Source organism: Lytechinus variegatus, chromosome 12 (assembly GCF_018143015.1).
Source record: "Lytechinus variegatus isolate NC3 chromosome 12, Lvar_3.0, whole genome shotgun sequence".
Lineage (NCBI taxonomy): Eukaryota > Metazoa > Echinodermata > Echinoidea > Temnopleuroida > Toxopneustidae > Lytechinus > Lytechinus variegatus.
In genome coordinates this window covers 1,041,153-1,061,518 of record NC_054751.1, presented here as the reverse complement: position 1 = coordinate 1,061,518, position 20,366 = coordinate 1,041,153, and the positions used below count along the sequence as shown (strand labels likewise).

At 35.8% G+C, this 20,366-nt stretch overlaps 1 protein-coding gene across 1 annotated transcript in view; it reads left to right on the top strand.

The window, feature by feature from the left end:
- The window catches only part of LOC121425629 (nucleolysin TIAR-like), a 42,992-nt gene that overhangs the window by 12,605 nt on the left and 10,021 nt on the right, over nucleotides 1-20,366 (top strand). Inside the window, exons 3-4 of the mRNA XM_041621751.1 lie at nucleotides 1,568-1,655; nucleotides 11,612-11,687. Of these exons, the coding sequence (XP_041477685.1) occupies nucleotides 1,568-1,655; nucleotides 11,612-11,687 (164 nt within the window). The remainder of the gene's footprint in view (nucleotides 1-1,567; nucleotides 1,656-11,611; nucleotides 11,688-20,366) is intronic.

The following is a 20,366-nucleotide window of genomic DNA, read 5'->3' as shown; positions in this document are numbered from 1 at the left end:
TGTGACGAACACTTTACACATTAATGGGAAAGACGAGTTTGAAATCATAATGTCAAAATCTGGTTGCATTAGAAAACTTTGACAAGATTGGTTTGTGATACGACAACTGTGCTCATTCAACAATTTGGCTCATTAGCATTTCTTTTGTATTTGGTAAGTTTCTCTCACTGATTCCTGAAATGAGAGTGGATTCAGTTTCTGCGCAAATCTTTTCTGATAGGCCTCAATACTTATTGTTAGTAATCTGCCATGCGTGAGTAATTTGCTATTAAGCCGCTGGTCTCAAATTAAAGATGAGATTCCACTCTTCATACCATAAGTAACAAATTTATAGTAAAAGCATGATTAATAATTGTGAAATTATCTCTGAAAACGGGTTTCCTTTTTTTGTGGGACGCACTGTATAGGCCTACAGCTCGAATAAATTTACAGGTACTTGAAGGAAGAGTTGAATTATTAAAATGGTAGATTTTAGTGTGTGTGTGTTTTTGGAGATATTTAAGAGCTAAGAGCTTCATAATTTTGAGAGATGTAAAATATATTTTCTTGGAATATGATTGAGCAGTAGCTCGTTTAAATGGATTTTGGATAGGTTTTTTTTTTACCCAGATGTTGCAAGGTCAATCCAAGCCATCTCCCTCCAAGCACAAACATCACCACGGATTAAACTGAAAATATTTGTAGGATTTATTTCAATTTTATTTAAAGTAGTCCTTCACTTTGAGGTCAAGTAGTTGTGATTGAACAGAGTTAAAAAAAAAAAACAAAGGAAAAAAGAATGAAGTTTCAGTGATATGCGATGAAATATTGTACTAAAACAATTTCATGGTTGCAATAATTTTGGAAACAGTTAAAAGAAATTTCGTGAGGCTGAGTCTACACGGCTGCGATGCTATGAGGTTGTTGATCAGTCGCATTATGGAGATGCCCAAACAAGATTAATGTTAGATGCATGATTTGTCTTTAGAAAATTACCAGCAACCAAGCAGAAGAGTCCTTTCAATGAATTATAAAGCCTTTGTGTGATTTGGTGCCTTTGATATCTCAAAGTCAATATTTTGTTTTGTCTATAAATCATGAGATGTTCATTTTGATTTGAAAAAATGAAATAATTTTTTTTAAACATACCTTTTCGATGCAGCATGGATGGTTTCTGCCAACATTACGTCACAAGGAAGTAATGCGTGCGTGGCATGCACTTGACAATTTCACTTTTTTTTTGGGGGGGGAATCAAACAAAGATGGCGCCACATCCTATGTTTCCTTCTGAATTTCAATAACATAGCAGGAAATTCATCTGGTATAGAGGCGGCTTTATTGTGGAATACAAGAGTATTTCTGCATTCCTCCACCCCTCCCCCCCCCAGAAAAGATTTGAAAACATGGAAGAGAATGGTTATTTGAAAATTTTAGTTAATTCCTTCTTTAGTTTATGAGCTGTAATCAAATAAATACAGTTTTCTGCTTGATTTCTTTGTGATTGTGAGATCATTTAGTTTGATGTGGATTGGGTGCCTTTAAACAAATCTTTTATGATTTTTTAATTATATTTTCGTTATCTTTTCAGACCATCATCATGTGTTTGTTGGGGACCTTGTTCAAGAGATGAAAACACCTGAACTCCGTAAACTTTTTGATGAATATGGAAGTATCACGTAAGTAATCTCTCTCCGATCTACACGATGTCCTACAAAGCTTCTACAATATTACCAAAATTTGAAAGGAAGAAAAATGAATTTTAATTTTACTCAAATGGATTAATTGTTCCTCAAAAAGCAGTATCCATAGCTGGGGATTTTTTATTATGATGAATATAAATCAATTGATAATAATTATGAAATAAAATTTTGTTTACAATTTATTATTTTTTTCAAACTACTTGCTTTACTTGTGTGAATTATGAATGCATAATATAATATGCTTTTTGGCTTTATAAGGAAGATGAATATGATAATTGCATGAGAGTAAATCGAAGAGTGCACAGCCCCAAGTAGTTTATGATTGTTATCATTCCTTCATTGTTTTTTTTTTCATCTTATGATTTCTCTTTTAATTTTGAGTTGATTTTTTTTGGTAAATATAAGTTGTTTTGTTGTTGTTCACGACACCTGTCTTGAAATCAGACTATGATATACACCTGCCTACACAAGTTCTTGCTCCTTGTCACGTACAGTATGTTTATTTTCTATGATTTTCTGACCGCTGACCTATGTAGGGATACATTCAATCAACTTTTTTTTTAATATATATAAAACAAATAATCATGAACCGTATTCACACAAACACAAAACATGGTCACTTTGGGAGGAGCATCCAGATTACACTGCTTGTCACTTATTTAAAGGCCACCCACAGGACATCACAGATCAGTCACCTAGATAGTAACAGTTGATTTGCATAGTAAGTAATACATGCGTGCAATCCAGACAAAAAAGAAATAGGGCATGGGTGCTTTGAAATAAAAAAGAACCCTGGGGCCCATTGCATAAAACCTTTTACCTGAGAAAACTGTGGTAAAAACTGAAAACTAAGGTAAGTCTGATTTCTGCCATTGACTTTAACACAGGGCAAAAACTCTGGTAAAAGCAACCAGAGTTTTCTCAGGTAAAAAGTTTTATGCAACGGGCCCCTGGTAAATTCTCTTTTCACTGTTATGTTATAGCTCTTCCAGTGGTGCAGATTGAGGCAGTAGGTTGTAAAATTTATCTCCCACAAATAAAAAGATAAAATGAAATAAAAAAAATTAGGGGGGGGGGCTTTGTGTAACCCAGAAAAGAAAAAGTAGTAGAATCATAATTTAGATCTCTTAAGTTGTGTTCTGTTGATTTTCAATGTCCATAGTTCTGCTTAATTGCATTTTTAAAGTGCATTGCTTTCTGTCTTTGAAAGATACCTCTTTCTGTCTTGAAGAATATCTTGAATCCAGCAACAGTGATTTTGTAGGATGAAGAGTGAGGATAGATCAGAGCCTTTAATATGCAGAAAGTAGATCCGTTGAGACAATATGGTTTGAATAAGCTAATAAAAAAACTTACTGTTTTAGTGTTACCGTCTAGTAAATAGATAGTTCACTGGATTTTAGATGTCTTGGTTGAGATCAGTTTCTTTAATTGGCAAGGCATGAATTACTATTTTTTGCCATTCTCCATCAATGTGTCTCAGTAGGCCTATATGGTCTGATTCTTTGATCCTATTCTTTTATACCCCATGTAAAGTGGGAGAAAGCCGCGAAAAGTGAGATTGTCCCGAGGCTGGCCTTCATCAGGCCAAATTTTGTCGGCTTTGGCCTCTGCCTTGACCTTGATTTGGGTTTGAGTCTGATTTGGTATGATAAAGTCTCTGGTAGAAAATTTTATTCAGTCTTGGGGAATGCCCGTCCTTGGATCCATTCTTATTATGAGATAGTTCTTATTCCAATTAAGACCAACGGGTGATTTCAAGTCCGGAGTTGGCATTGGTGTTGGTGTTGGAATTTGGATTGCTTCCCTCATCGCCAAATTCTATTCTGAGTTTGTAAAACTGATCCAGATCACATTATTGACATCCCAAAAACTAGTGAGTGACTTTTTCAGGACCATCTTCATTTTATGTTTGTGACATTATAATCGTGTAAAAATTGACCTAACACCAACACCAACAGGTCAACACTGAACTTGACATGATCACCCAATGCCTAGATCAACTAAACACCAGTCTTGGGTAAATTCATTCGATGGCCTCTCAATTTAGTCTCATTTCTATTTGGAGGGGGGGGAATCACTCATATATTTATTTTTAGATATTTATATCTCAATATATAGTAAAATTCACAAAGCAAAATGCTGAAAATTTGATCAAAATCGAATAACAAAGTTATTGAATTTTAAAGATTTGCATTATTCTGGTGAAACAGTTCTAGGCATGTCTTTATGAATATTCATTAGGTGGGCTGATGATGATGATGTCGTATCTCCACTTGTTCTTTTGTATTTTATTATATGAAATCAGGGTTATTCAAAAGTTTTCTACAAAGAACTAAAACAATTGGATTGACAACTGATTAAGTGCATAAGTTATTTACTGCCGCAACTTATTTCAACATAATGGAGACACATCATTTACACATACAGTATATGAAAAAAAATTAAACATTTATGATTTGGTGTAATTATTGGAACATAAGAAAAAGGAAATTTGGGATGTGACATCATCAGCTCACTTAATGAATATTCATTACGATGTGCATATGTCTGTTTTCACAAAATATTGATCAACTTTAAAATTCAATAACATAGTCATTTGTTATCCAATTTTGATGAAATTTTCAGCATTATGCTCTGTGAATTTTACTCTTCTTATTTAGATATAAATATTTTCAGCCCGGACCATCCCTTTAAGTGATCAACATTACACTAAAGAGGAGTAATGATTGTCTCAAGATGAAATATCCCAATGATATACGGCTTGTGCCATCACATCGGTTATCACGTATACCCGACCATTTGAGAAAAGGGCCTCCTTAATTCCCAAAATGTCCGGTCAAGTTTACCCGACCATTCGAGAATTTTGCTATAACTTTCACAAAACATCAGGTAAATGGGACCCAACTTTTGGAAATTCATGCTGCCATTTTCTGGAATAGTCATATGAAATGGACCCAAAGTTTCAGAAATTTAGGAGGCCCTTGAATGGTCTGGTTTTGCGATCACCCGACCCGACATGACAACCTGGTGAGATGACACAAGCCATGATAAACTTCAATCCAATCGTCACTTCCTAGTTTCGTCTAATGTCCATTTGCTTTATAGCCAAGTAGGCCAAGTGGCATTGGTTACAAAGAGCTGCGATTGATCCAATCAATTTCAGTATTAAATTCCATCAACTTGACAAACATGGTTACGGGGAATGTACGTATCTTCCCTTTGGAAACAGAGAAGTACATGTACATAGATTTGTCAAGACAATGACATGTGTAATAGTATGCATATAATATAATTTACAAAAAAATTTGATCGGATGTATGCATTGCTGGATTTTCAGAGTGTGATTGGTCTGATCCGTCACAAGTCTTTGTTAGATTAGGCCCTGGGCCTGTCTTACAAAGAATTGATTGATCCAATCAATAGTAACTCTCTGGAAATCCATCATTGTCATAATTTTTCCTACAGGAAATTTGCAAAATGTCCTTTGTAAACAAAGGAGAACACATCAAATATATACATTCATATCCAGAATTTTGTTTGAACAAACATGCATTTTACCTGTTGGCTTTGCTGGCTTTCCATAGTTGTGATTGATCTTAATGCTGTAACCGATTTTTATTCCAATTCCCGATCCGATCCGATTTTCCCCTTTTTTCTACATTTTTCCGAACTCCGATTTTTGACCAGTGGGGAAAAAATCGGATCGGAAAAACCAAAACATAACAAGACAAAAAAAAAAAGGGGGCAACATGTTTGCCGTCAAAATGCGCTGGTGATTTGTTTAGATCTCAGACAAAAGCGGTGGAAGGAAAAGAAGATAAAGGGAAGAAAATTATGGTTTGTTTTATCTCCGATATTAGCGGAAAGGCAAGTGGAGAAGAAGATTATGATTTGTTTTGATCTCCGACATAATCGGGGAAGAACAAAACGATGATGATGATAATTGGTGATAATATGTTTTGATCTCCGACAAAAATGGAGGAAGAAAAACAACGAAAAGACGCTATGTTTTGATCTTAAGCGGAGGCAAATAAGATTTAGTTGAACACGCTGACATGCGCGGTAATATTTACGACTATCTGACTATACGTCCTCTAAGAGTTTACGATTACCTCCGCTATCACTACGATGTTGTAGAGAAGGTAAATATCATGGTGAACAACTCTGGATAATAATGCGTCTTTTTCGGGAGGTCATGCGACCTTTATGAGATTACAATAACCTCACGATGTTGTAGAGAAGGTGAATATCATGGTAAACAACTCTGGATAATAATGCGTCTTTTTCGGGAGGTCAAGCGACCTTTAAGAGTTTACGATTACCTCCGCCATCACTACGATGGTGTAGAGAAGGTGAATATCATTGTTAACCACTCTGGATAATAATGCGTCTTTTTCGGGAGGTCATGCGACCTTTATGAGATTACGATTACCTCAGCCATCACTACGATGTTGTAGAGAAGGTGAATATCATGGTATACAACTCTGGATAATAATGCGTCTTTTTCGGGAGGTCATGCGACCTTTATGAGATTACGATTACCTCCGCCATCACTACGATGTTGTAGAGGAGGTGAATATCATGGTAAACAATTACTCTGGATAATAATGCGTTTACCGTGATATTCACCTTCTCTACAACATCGTAGTGATGGCGGAGGTAATCGTAAACTCTTAAAGGTCGCATGACCTCCCGAAAAAGACGCATTATTATCCAGAGTTGTTTACCATGATATTCACCTTCTCTACAACATCATAGTGATGGCGGAGGTAATCGTAATCTCATAAAGGTCGCAGGACCTCCCGAAAAAGACGCATTATTATCAAGAGTTGTTTACCATAATATTCACCTTCTCTACAACATCGTAGTGATGGCGGAGGTAATCGTAATCTCATAAAGGTCGCATGACCTCCCGAAAAAGACGCATTATTATCAAGAGTTGTTTACCGTGATATTCACCTTCTCTACAACATCGTAGTGATGGCGGAGGTAATCGTAAACTCTTAAAGGTCGCATGACCTCCCGAAAAAGACGCATTATTATCCAGAGTTGTTTACCATGATATTCACCTTCTCTACAACATCGTAGTGATGGCGGAGGTAATCGTAATCTCATAAAGGTCGCATGACCTCCCGAAAAAGACGCATTATTATCCAGAGTTGTTTACCATGATATTCACCTTCTCTACAACGTCGTAGTGATGGCGGAGGTAATCGTAAACTCTTAAAGGTCGCATGACCTCCCGAAAAAGACGCATTATTATCCAGAGTTGTTTACCATGATATTCACCTTCTCTACAACATCGTAGTGATGGCGGAGATAATCGTAATCTCATAAAGGTCGCATGACCTCCCGAAAAAGACGCATTATTATCCAGAGTTGTTTACCATGATATTCACCTTCTCTACAACGTCGTAGTGATGGCGGAGGTAATCGTAATCTCATAAAGGTCGCATGACCTCCCGAAAAAGACGCATTATTATCAAGAGTTGTTTACCGTGATATTCACCTTCTCTACAACATCGTAGTGATGGCGGAGGTAATCGTAAACTCTTAAAGGTCGCATGACCTCCCGAAAAAGACGCATTATTATCCAGAGTTGTTTACCATGATATTCACCTTCTCTACAACGTCGTAGTGATGGCGGAGGTAATCGTAAACTCTTAAAGGTCGCATGACCTCCCGAAAAAGACGCATTATTATCCAGAGTTGTTTACCATGATATTCACCTTCTCTACAACATCGTAGTGATGGCGGAGGTTATCGTAATCTCATAAAGGTCGCATGACCTCCCGAAAAAGACGCATTATTATCCAGAGTTGTTTACCATGATATTCACCTTCTCTACAACATCGTAGTGATGGCGGAGGTAATCGTAATCTCATAAAGGTCGCATGACCTCCCGAAAAAGACGCATTATTATCAAGAGTTGTTTACCATGATATTCACCTTCTCTACAACATCGTAGTGATGGCGGAGGTAATCGTTGTGATATGTTGTAGAGAAGGTGAATATCACGGTAAACAACTCTTGATAATAATGCGTCTTTTTCGGGAGGTCCTGCGACCTTTATGAGATTACGATTACCTCCGCCATCACTATGATGTTGTAGAGAAGGTGAATATTATGGTAAACAACTATCGATGATAATGCGTCTTTTTTGGGAGGTCATGCGACCTTTAAGAGTTTACGGTCACCTCCGCCATCACTACGATGTTGTAGAGAAGAGGCCTATCGTTGATCGGCGGTATAGTGTCGCGCGCTGGAACGTCATTATCTTATTTTCCTTCCTCCGATTATGTCGGAGATCAAAACAACTCATCATCTTCCTCCGCTTTTGTCGGAGATCAAAACAAATTCTGCCATCAGTGTAGCGTGCCGCATTTGTCCACGCGCCGGCCACATACAAATTTTAATGATTTTTTTTGTTTTTGAATATCTTCCGATCCGATATCCGAACCGATTCCGATTTTAGGAGCAAAACTTCCGAACCGAACTCCGATCCCGTAATTGCTCTAACTTACAACATTAATTGATCTGATCAATTGCAAGTCTTTGTTAGATGGGGCCCCTATCTCTTTATGGTTTGTTAGCCCTGTCATGGCACATGTTTAATGTCTCATACATCATACTAAAAACAAACAAAAGCTGATGTTTATGAAAAAATTGTTAACTGCTCTGTCAATCTGCCAATACAATCACTAAAAAAGTAAGTTTTGGCAGAGATTTTTCTAGCTATCTCTCTTGATCTCTCATATTTTCAAATTTAGAAATTCAAATGTGAATTCCCTTTCCTCCATCATTTTACTTTCATTTAGGAACAATATCATGTTTGATTAGTTTATTGCAAGAATTTTCTTCTATTTGTTCGAATTAGTAGGGCTAAGTCAAAACATTGAAATGCTGTTCAAACGACCGTTTAAAGCATAAAACATTTACCTACTTTGACAACTGCTTTTAATAGATCTAATACCTAGAAGGGGGGGAATCTTTCCCAAAAAATGCTGAAATTTCACATTTTACATCTTTATATTCATGGAACGGCCATCTATTTTCAGTGTTTCCTTTGATTGGAAACTACTGAAAAAATGAAGAATATTCACCTCTTTCCATTCCAAAAGATTGTTTTACAATGTTTTATTCGGTAAATATTTTAGTCTCATCTGGTTTCATCCCTCAAAATAATGCAATTCTTTTTATGGGATTAGTGTCCCTGCATTTTTATTTTGAAAGTCCTTTTCTATTTTGGGGACAGTGTTAGAATAAAGCCCCTTTCACAATTGTTTTGTTTGGGCAACTGCTTGCAAACGGTCGCACAAGGAATTGTGAAAGCCCCAACAGGGGGACAAACAAGATAAGAAAGTCAGAACCAGTTTAACTCTAAAAATTGAGGACAAGCGTCGCCGTTGTGGAACGTGTTATTAAATGGTTATCCTAGCGACTGCGTAATGTAATATTAAATAGCTTTTTGGCAGACAAGGATGAAAAATTGTAGACACTGTCTGCCGTTTGTAAGGGAGAAAAATTGGTAACATTTTTACGTTGAGAACCAGAAAAAAGTACACTATCGATGTATTACATGTAACATATGTATAAAGTGAAGGTTTGATGAAAAGCAGGCAGTAGAAAGACCTTCACATGAATTTGGTTTTCATTTTGCAATTGACTCTACCTTATAACTGAAATGCTGTGCTATAGTGTGTTTAAAACAGTTACTCAATGCTCAAAATATTTTGATTTTGATAATTTGAGTCAAATAAATTATGAGTAAAATTGATAATTCTGTAAAAATTAGATGAAATCGGTGATACAAAATTAGGTAGAAGTGCTATGAATGACATCACGAATATGCAACAAGCTTACTGATGGTAAATGATCCCCCACCATTTTTTTTTCTGTAGATTTGATAATGAATCCCATTTTCTCTTTCAAAAGTATAAACACAGAATTGACATCTTGTTCAACGTGTAGGTAATAATATATTTTATTACAAGGAAATTTTTTAGAGCAAAGTTTTCTTATAATAAAATAGAGAATGAAGGTTAGAAGATGTTAGCAGCTTGCTTGCATATTCATGAGAACATTAACATACATGTAATATTAAAGAAAATGGACAACTTAAAATTCAATAACTTTCATAAATCATCAATAGCAATGAAATTTTTTTTAATTAAATAGAAAATGCACAATATTTAATAAAATGAAAACTCTGTATATCAATAACGATACACCTTGATATGTGCAATAGATAAAATCTTGATGTGAGAGGGGGAGGGGGGAGGGGTATGGGCTGGTTTACAATGTACATGTATTTTGCCTAGTTGGGATGGCGAAGCTTTAAAATCTCAGGGATTTAGTTTTCCTGCCATATACTTCTCGGTCATTTTGTGCTCAAAGTTTACCTGTATTATGTTTGCACTATTCCACAAATTCTACCCCCTGCCACAATGAAATATTTTTGGCAAAATAAATCCCAAATGAAAAAAAGAAGAAATATTTCTCTTGTTTTTTTATGTTTTAGATGTTTGTCTTGTGTTATCCATATTGCTTATTTTTGTTTAATGAGCCATATGATTTGTTACGGCTCTTTGTTATAGTAGTTATTTGGCCAATGCATGCTGTGCATGGTAGCTCCGTAATTGATAGGTTTGTAGAAGAAAAATGGCTTTATTATTCATCTATTCCGATTTCTTTTTCTTTTTTTTGTGATTATATAGCTCACAACTTCACACTAATACCAGACATGTTGAATTTATGACCCGCTATTCTCTAGGATGCAGACCCAGTACGAATTGCATTTTTATCAAATAGTAATAACTCATTGTATTATTTAACCATGATAAAGTGTGCTTCAAGGGAGATGTGTATACTGTTCTTCATTTATGTTTTATTAACACACATTCCATGTACATGTACATAAAAAATGAAATGTTTTTCAGTGTTTATTTTACCCCCTCTGCTGTTTTTATTATTTATTAATTTTTTTTATTCATCAACACAGTACATGTACGTAGTTTTTAGATCCCAAGAAAAAAAAACCTTCCCAAATTCACAGATTTTTTCCACACCTTTTGATTTTTGTGTTCTATTTTTTTAGTGTGATGTGTACCAGTTTTTAGTAGTTCTTTATTTATACTTCTGAGCAAATTTTCTGTCGGTTTCCGAATTTTCAGTGGTGCAGCCCGTCAGGCTTGGTGGACAAAGTGAAAGGGCCTTCCGAGAAAAATAAAGCGAGCCACGTATGACTTCTCAATATTTGTTTCTATCTTATTCACGTATTATTTGACTTGGTTTTTTTCTCTTTTTTTATTGCGACTGTTTGGTCTTGGCAGTGTTTGAAGAAAAGGATTTTTTTATGTTCATGATTGATAAGATAGGGTAGCATTAAGAAAAGAACAAGGTTTGGATTGTAGTAAACAGTGCTGCAAGAGATTTTATTAATCAAAGACCTGATTTTGAGGGAAGAAATTGATGCAATGCATGCAGTGCCATGGAGATGACCCAATTCAACAAAATTGACTTTAATTCTTAAAAAAAAATGATGCCTTTGAAGAGTGCTATGTGTATTGCCACGAAAACCTCACCCCAAAAAAGAAGAAGAAGAAAGGGAATAGAAAACAGAGGACTTCGAAATAAAATATTAATGAGGGAGATATAAATATTCATCGAATTGTTCAAAATTTTAGTGTACAAAACGTGAACGGTAAGCACATCCTTCATGAGATCAAGTCTATAAACAATTAATTTTTATAAGGAAAAGAGAGACATTAAAAGTTGACTTTCAAGACCATAGGTTTACATACATGAATGTGTACATTTTTTTATGAATCTTCATTTATTTTTTTAAAGGGATTGTTTACATTTTTTAAATTTACTAAGAAGGAAGAGCCCAAGTTAATGTTCTGGGTGTTGGTGTGTTTGTTTTTCAGAGATGCTCGGGTTGTACGAGATCCAGAGACCGGGAAATCCAGATGCTATGGATTTGTATCATTTGAACGTGAAGAGGTAAGGAGGAATATCATCAATGCGTAGCTAACAAAGCGATACGTACAATCTTCATCCTCCATATCAATGGTGCATAGCCTAAGTTATAGGCTTATGCCATCATTAGAGACCATTTTGAAGAGATTCCTGTTTGTAAAAATTATCAAATTAAGGCTTACATGTACAAAATAAGATATAACTTTTCTGATTATATATTTGCTGCTCTGTTAACAGGTATTTCATTTTCTACATCATTTGTTGTTTATTTCCTTTTGTTTCTAAAGGGCATAGAGATTTGATAGTATCATTGTTATGTGCACTTTATAAAGCATTGCCAATTATTATTGTGACACAGTCACAGCCCGGGTGAATCTGACACCAGACCAACTCAAGCTTTTATGTAGTACTCAATGACATATCACATGTGGGTTTTGAATCAGTTTTGGGCGATTCCATGCTAGAAAAATCAGCTATTTCCGCAACTTTTTTCAACCTATTGTCCAAACAAACGAAGAACATCAATTTGTTTTGTGGTAAGTATAGAGTACTTCTGGGTAGACATATTAAAAATATGGCAACCAACAAAAATACGTTGTCCATGGATGAATTAGAGGTGAAAATGTTGCGTGTTGTATGGGACATTCCTGAGTCTCGTACGACACACAACATTTTCGCCCTCAATTCAGCCATAATCAAATATTTTTTTGTTGGTAATCAGTTTTTCACATGACTACCCACTATAACTTTATTATTGACCCAAAATAATTTTTCATTGCTCAAGCAATCAGCTAAGATACTAGAAATTGTTGACAAAATGTCCCGTACGACACATGGAATCGCCCTTTTGTTTGTGTACCTGTAGCACAAGTCTATGGTACTATACAGACCCTTATCTCCACCAATTAGAATGATAATTGTGATAATTTCAATAATGATGATGATGATGATGATAAATAATGTGATTTCTAAGGTGCCCAAACCATTTGAATCTAAATGTTCAAGGTGCTCAGGAGAAAAGAGAGAAAACAAAACATCAAGTTATACATGTGCATACACAGAGTTATAGAAATAAGTCTTCAGTTTTACTTTGAATGCTTCAACAGAGTTGGTATCACAATCTGATTGAATGATATGAGGTCTTGAAAAATGCTAATTCTAATAACTGCTAAAAGCGTCATTATGTCAACCATTTATGTGTGAAAAAAAATAGTGCTAAAATTCACATTTCACATTTTTTCAGGCATGAAATGCCCATCTATTTCCTTGTAGTTATTTTGATATTTTTGGGAATACCAAGAAAAAGAGGATTATTCCCTTTGTCTACTCTGAAATGATGATCTAAAACCCTTAAAGACAGACCAGACCCAAAAGTACATTTTACAAATCATATACCAGTCTAAAGCTTATAAACTACTTAATGTATAAATCCAAGCTTTATGCATTTTCACCGCTTTCCAGCTGAGTATTTTGCTTAAGAATAACTTCCATTATTGGGCTTCGAAAATATACTTTCTGGTGTAAATGCATAAAGCTTGCATTTCTTTGTTATGTAGTTTATAAGCTATAAGCTTTCGAAATGTAAATGATCTGTCAATATCACTTTTAGGTCGGGTCACGGGATGGGGGGGGCACACTCAGTGTATAATGCATGGTTGGTTATGTGCCGCGGAGAGGGCCCCATTTTTATACTCAAATGTCCATTCCAAAGCATAGCATTTTTATCTTATTGAGAAAAAGAACAAAGATAGCCATTCCAATGCATAGCATTTCTTATCGAGAAAAAGAAGAAAGAAATCCATTCCAAAGCTTCACATATTTTTTGATACGCCGTTCCGGCCACATTGATCCGCTACAATGAGCTGGATATTTGGTGAAAAGCGGCCTGCAGAGCGCTGTCCAACCCTCGCATTTGCACGAGTGCTTCTGTTGCCTGTGCCGCCAGGCTAGCTGCATGTACGTATGCCCGTTCCATAGGAATGCATACGCACTCACACACAGATGAAATGTTCCAAGGACCCCCATTTTCACAAACATTTGTGGTTCCGAAGACCCTCCTTTTTATAATAAGCCCGTTCCAAAGCCCCCATTTTTTGTCTCGCCCACCTACCACTTATGTGTTCGAGTGCCCCAACCCCCCGGGGGAGGGGGTCCGGTCTGGGTCTTTAATACTAAACCTGCAGAGTAGGGAAGACAATTTTAATAGGTAGAATAAGAGAACCAAAGAAAATATGTGGTAATCTTTGCAATCTGAGATGTGTTTTAGCTGTCTTTATAGAGGTCTTCCACTTGTTGAAAGTGACTATGACAAAGAGGAATAGTCAATATATTGTAACACTAACAGGTAGGTGGTACTTCAGTGTGCTGTGCGTGATAGTTTAGGTATAATATATTCGTGCAGGCAAATATGTAACTAGCATAACAGGCAGATATTCTGACTATTGAGGTAAATGATAAATTTTTGGAATTTCAATTGATATTAAACTAATTATAATTACATTAAATGTGTTGGGACTTCAATAGATGGTCAAGGTCAAAACCTGGAGAGACCAACAAAAAACTGTCATTCTTTTGGCATAAAATTTACGTTTTACATCTATGGATAACTCAAGAAAAAGTCATATAATCATTGATTTTTAACTAGTTTATGCTTGTGGGGTTCTTTCTTTGATGTAAGAAAAAACTTTAATCAGCTTCAAGATGAGTGAGTCCAAGGCAAGTCAATGAACTTTTGCTTTTATCTGTAATACCTTAAAACTTCATACAAAATTTAGAGCTTTACAATACACCTTCCATGAAAATTATCTGCTGTAAATTGATATGGGGCATTTATGTGGACCCCTAATACCGCCAGCCCCCCCCCCCAAAAAAAAAGAAAGCCAGCAAAATGTTTTTCCATCCCCACAAGTGGTATATGTGCAATCTGTTAGGTCCCATATCCATCTCGTAAGAGATGCAAGGCGCACAAGTGAAGGGGGGGGGGGCAAACAAAATTACAAGTAACAGAAAATCATTGATGAAATGAGTTAAAGAGGAAGTTTTTAGCTTAAACTTAAATTTCAGAAAATAATAGATAAATGAATAAATTTAGGAGGGTTTTTTACATAATATTCAGACAAAATATTCCATATTGTGTTTGTGTGTACATGTATGAAGAACTTTGAACATGCCTTTTTAGGGTAATTATTTTATTACTGCTTCACTGTTGATGCGTGCTACCGAGAGTATGTATTAGTATAATTGCTATATCATTATAGGTGGGAAATAATTGAACTGTGTGGAGCTCCGCTCATATTGAATTCTGTCATCTGGATGATAAATGGGTAGAAAATTTAATCTAAGGATGGAATGCCGGTATTTTATTTGGGACCGGTAGAAGGTTGATATACAGTGCGTATAAAAAAGTTTACACTTAGAAAAAGTCCTGTAAAATTATACATTTGTAATATCCTGAGGATTTTTCCACATTTTCACATTGGTACAGATCCATTTAAGCAAATGACGCTATAACTGTCGAAAAATATTTCCGCTTGAGTGAGCACCACTTACTTTTGAAAAATGATTTGCGCAGAACTTTGAAATAGTTATGCGAATAAATGTAGACCTTAATCACGAAGAACACATGGAATTTAGCTATTGAAATTGATTTCAGATATCTTTTACCTTTTCAACATGTTTCCTCGCCCAAAACACTTCGAAGTGTGCATTGCGCCCCACCCCACTCCCCCACACACCGAGGGCCATCGTGACGATATTTGCTTTACACTGAACTGTGATTTACATGAAATGGCTCAGGCTTGATTTTCATTTTTTTAATCATTGTCAAGCTTGGGAAAAGTGTGGAGAAACAAGTATTAAATGAAAAATGAAATGTAAACCCACTTTAAATGATAAAAACTTTGTGAAAAAATGCTGGAGATGTCTGATATAAATTTTTGTTCAGATTCAGTTATGTCCTCAGATCCAGCTGGCACAAAAAGGGTAAAGGTTGTGCTTACTAAGTATTGAAATTCCAATTTGGGTGGCAAAACTGTTACAAAATGTTTGAATGTATCCGTTTAATTTCAATTGACTAAAAGTGCAAGGGAAATGTGTGAGAAATGTTTTGCAGGGTAAGTTTGATTTCACCCTTTCTCCTGGACACAGCGTGAAAACAAGCCTTTCTGCGCAAACAGATTTCTACGAGCTTTACAAAAATGGTCAGTGCTCACTCAAGTGTAACATTCTGTCAAAACTTTTACTTTCATTGGATAGATGAGACCCAAACCCAAGATTATATGTGAAAAAATTACATGTTGTATATCTTAATTCCCAGAGCTTTTTCAAAGTGTAAACTTTTTTTTGATACGCACTGTATATATGTTACATTCATATTGCATTGGATTGATTGTTACATGAATGGCTACAGGTCCTATCTATTATCTAGAATTAGGTATTTCAGATTCAATGATTTGAAACCATGTTTTACGCAAATTTCACACTTGAGAATGCATCTGATACGAATGCACGCTTTATGTAATAATGAGATCACTGTTTCCAATGAATGAGTCTGCTCTTCATTAATTTTATGTTGATTAATTTACATAAACAGTTGGTTCTTTAATTAATCAAGCAAAACATATTGCTCTTTCATGTGCAAAGTCATTGCAGTGCCGATACGACGGTTTGGCTGAATGCGCATTTGCATATTAAGGGCAGGCAGCTGTTGTTCGCTCTGCTACAGTACACGTTTCCAACGGGATTTGCACATTTTATCAACAATTTATATGGCGTCTCAGTGAAAATCCCCACATGTCTCAAAAACTTGAATGAATTGATGCCTAGAAATTTGATAATGTATAAAATAGAATAGATTTGTACTCTTATTTTCTGCAAAAATAAAAAAAAATCAATATTTTGACCAAAATTGACTGATTCGACAGTTCGGATGAATGCCGACGATAAGACTTGGAAGCATTACATTGCACCCTTGCTCGATTGCCAGCAACCTTTCGACCTGAAGACAAAATATGCAGATTACAAATAAGTGTGTCTAGTGGTTATGACTATTGTCTTTCAATCAGAGGGACATGGGTCTGAATCCCAGCCATGGCGTGTTTGCCTTCAGCAAGAAAAATATACACATTGTGCTGCACTCGACCCAGGTGAGGCGTATGGGTACCCAGCAGGATTATTTCCTTGAAGGCACCAAGGGCCTTAAGCAGCTGAAACTTATAAATGTAGCCAGGGTAATATGGTCTATAGCGCTTGCACTATTGCATATTAGGCACCTACATGTATATGTAGATAATGGGCACCTCACAAATGCTATTATTATTTTATTACAGATGTTTAAAAAAAAAATTGTTTTTCATGCCCAGTTAATTAGTATTAGCCATCCAGCTCAGATTCTGTGCTTTGCTTATCCATTCATGTTCATGTCTTGACAAAATGCCTTGGAAACCACGTTAAAGTGATTGGATAACATTGGTTTAACTTTTTAAAAATCTGAGCTAGAAGGTCACACGTGTCACATGTGTCTGTGATATGTTACAAAAATGAAGCCCAGAAAAAAATTGCGTTCGAAAATAATTATTTAGTGCTTCAAAAATTGAAATATGAAGTGACCGGAAACACCATCTTAATTTCAGCCGTACACTTATGTGTACTATTTAGGTGTCTATAAGACGCCTATTTACAAAATCAGGGTCTGCCATGTAGTTTTAGCTTTTCATTCTCAATAATGGTCGTTTTCAGGGTTTATTAGTTCTAATACATGCACTTGTACACATGTTTCATCTTGGTTTGAGAATTTTTGAAATCAGCTGCTCACAAAGTTAAACAATACCTTTAAGTTGCAAAGCTCCATGCCATCATGTACTAGTTTAAAGGGGAATGAAACCTTTGGAACAAATAGGCTTGTGTAGAAACAGAAAAATCAAAGAATAAGAATAAAGAAAGTTTGAGAAAAATCAGACAAATAATGAGAAAGTTATGAGCATTTGAATATTGCAATCACTAATGCTATGGAAATCCTCCCATTGGCAATGCGACAAGGATGTGTGATGTCACTGATGAACAACTTTCCCTTTGGTGGACTATAAAATACCCTCAAAATGTCTCTTTTTGCTTTTTCTTACGATGATACAAACTCTTTATCCATTATGTATTCTTAAAAAAATATGATTACATGCCCTCATGTAGAAAGAACACATGATCTATGGATAGATGTGATAAAAGAGGCAATTCAAGTGAAATTATATACTAAAGTCATGGGGAGAGTTGTTCATCAGTGACATCACACATCTTTGTCGCATTGCCAATTTGCTATCTCCATAGCAATAGTGATCGCAATATTCAAATGCTCATAACTTTCCCATTATTTGTCTGATTTTTCTCAAACTTTTGTTGATCTGTTTCTTTGATTTTTCTGTTTTCACACAAGCTATCTTGTTCCAATGGTTTCATTCTCCTTTAAACAGTGAATTTCAACATGGAGGTTTAATATGAATGGGTTGCTTTTTTGGTGCTCTCACATATAAAAAAAACAACTGTCATTTGCTTTCATAACAATTTCTTGTATATATAAGTTGTATAGCAGGGATGTGTTGCTTGGACAGGAAAGATGCCACGTTTCTTCATTTTGTTTGTTTATTAATCAACTGGAAGAGGGAAGAAATAAAACAGCATATTAGGTCCATTTCTGCCCATCCACTAACATATTTCATAGTCTCTCTCATAAATGTGGGGGGGTTATGAAAATGGTTTAGGAAATGATTTTCTGTTTGAAATTTTTTGTCACCAGCCTGCATTACATGCTGTCCACGCATGGAATGAATGCACCATATGGTCTAAGCACAAGTCTGGTGAACCAGGCATGGTTTTATTAAAGGGAATCCAACCCAAATTAAACAGTTATGTTTAGAGGAAATAGAAAAATCTGACCAGATGGGTGAAAGTTTGAACAATATCGGGAACAAAACAATGAAGAAAGAATATTTCAAAGTGGTAAAAATTGGAGACTACCTATGGAGACTTCAAATATGCAGCATTGGTGATGTAAGTGATATATGGCAAGGACTACATGTCCATTTACTCCAAGACACAGCATTGCTAAAATGTCATTTTCATTATTAAGTTTTACTTCATTTTTTTTCTTGCATAAGGACATAAAAAAATATGCTACCTTAGTTATGTTGATTACTGCCCCAGGGGAATAGGTACATTTAATAGAAAGAAAACCATCGATCCCTGATAATTATTAAAAGTCTGTGGTTTGTGTGAAAGTTTTTCCTATCATTTCAGGGTGCTACATAACTTTTTAGAAGTGCTTGCCCGGTCAGGCAAGTAAATTTTTAAATAGTTGGAATATACTAGCCTAAAAATCTATTTCACTTGCCCGAAAAAATCCTTGAATGAATAGTTTAACCTCTTCAAAAGAAAGTTTTGCTTTTTTATAAACCATTGACCTCTTTTTTTCTTTTGACATGAACTGATCTACCTTGCTATTGCATTTCTTTTTACAAAGTGATTTCATCTGGCCTGCCATGACCAAAATTAGGGTAAATTTCATATCATATCGACCCTAATTTTGGTCATTCTACTGTGAGAATTTTGTTTTCTACTGTGTGAATTTTGCTTGCCCAATTCAGGCAAGTAGTTTTGGTCTTTCCTTTAAAACATTCTTATTGTCTTAGGCCTCTCAAATTTGAACAATCATAACTTTCTTAATATCGCTTTTTAAGCTTTCACTTAAGTGATGCCAGTCCCAGCAAAAGCTTCTTTCAAAGTTTTTTGCTGTTGCTGGTGTTGAATCAGATTAGTTCGACACTGACAACAGCTATCAACACCAAACTTGAAAACACTCAGTTCTCATGATACCAGTCCTAGCAAGTGTTTTTTTTTTCAAGTTCAATGCTGTGGCTGGTGTAACAATCAGCTCTACACCAACACCTGTCAACACCAAACTTGAAAGTACTCATTCCCATATTAAAACCAAGTGATGTCGGTGTTGAAGCTTCTTTTCAGGTTCTGTGCCGGGACTAATGTAACAATCAGCCTTAACTCTGACACCATCTTTTGACACCAAACTTGAAAGCACTCAATTCCCATATTAACATATTAGATGATACTAGTCCCAGCAGTAGCTTCTTTTCAAATTCTTTCTCTGGCTGGTGTAATAATGCCCCTTCGCTGACACCAGCTGTCAACACCAAGCTTGAAAGCACTTAATTCTTGTAACACCAAGGGATGCCAGACTAGCAGTAGCTTCTTTTCAACATCAGTGATGTGGCTGGTGTAACACTAGGTTCTAAACCAGTGCCAGCTGTCAACACCACACTAAAAAAAACACACACACTCAATTCTCATGTTAACACCAAGTGGTGCAACAGTCCCAGCAATGGCTTCTCTGAAGAGTTTTATGCTGTACCTGGTACAGTTTAAACTGGCAGCAGCTGTCATTAATAATTATAATAATAATAATAAGCATTTATATAGCGCCATCTATCTAGAAATATTCTATTCCGAGGCGCGCTGTTATTATTATTACCCCGGCTTTAGCTCGAGCTGCCTCTCAGTGCTCATGCATTCAAAGAATTAATCCTGCCGGGTACCCATTCACTTCACCTGGGTCGAGTGCAGCACAGTGTGGATAAATTTCTTGCTGAAGGAAATTACGCCATGGCTGGGATTCGAACCCACGGCCACGACCCTCTGTTTCAA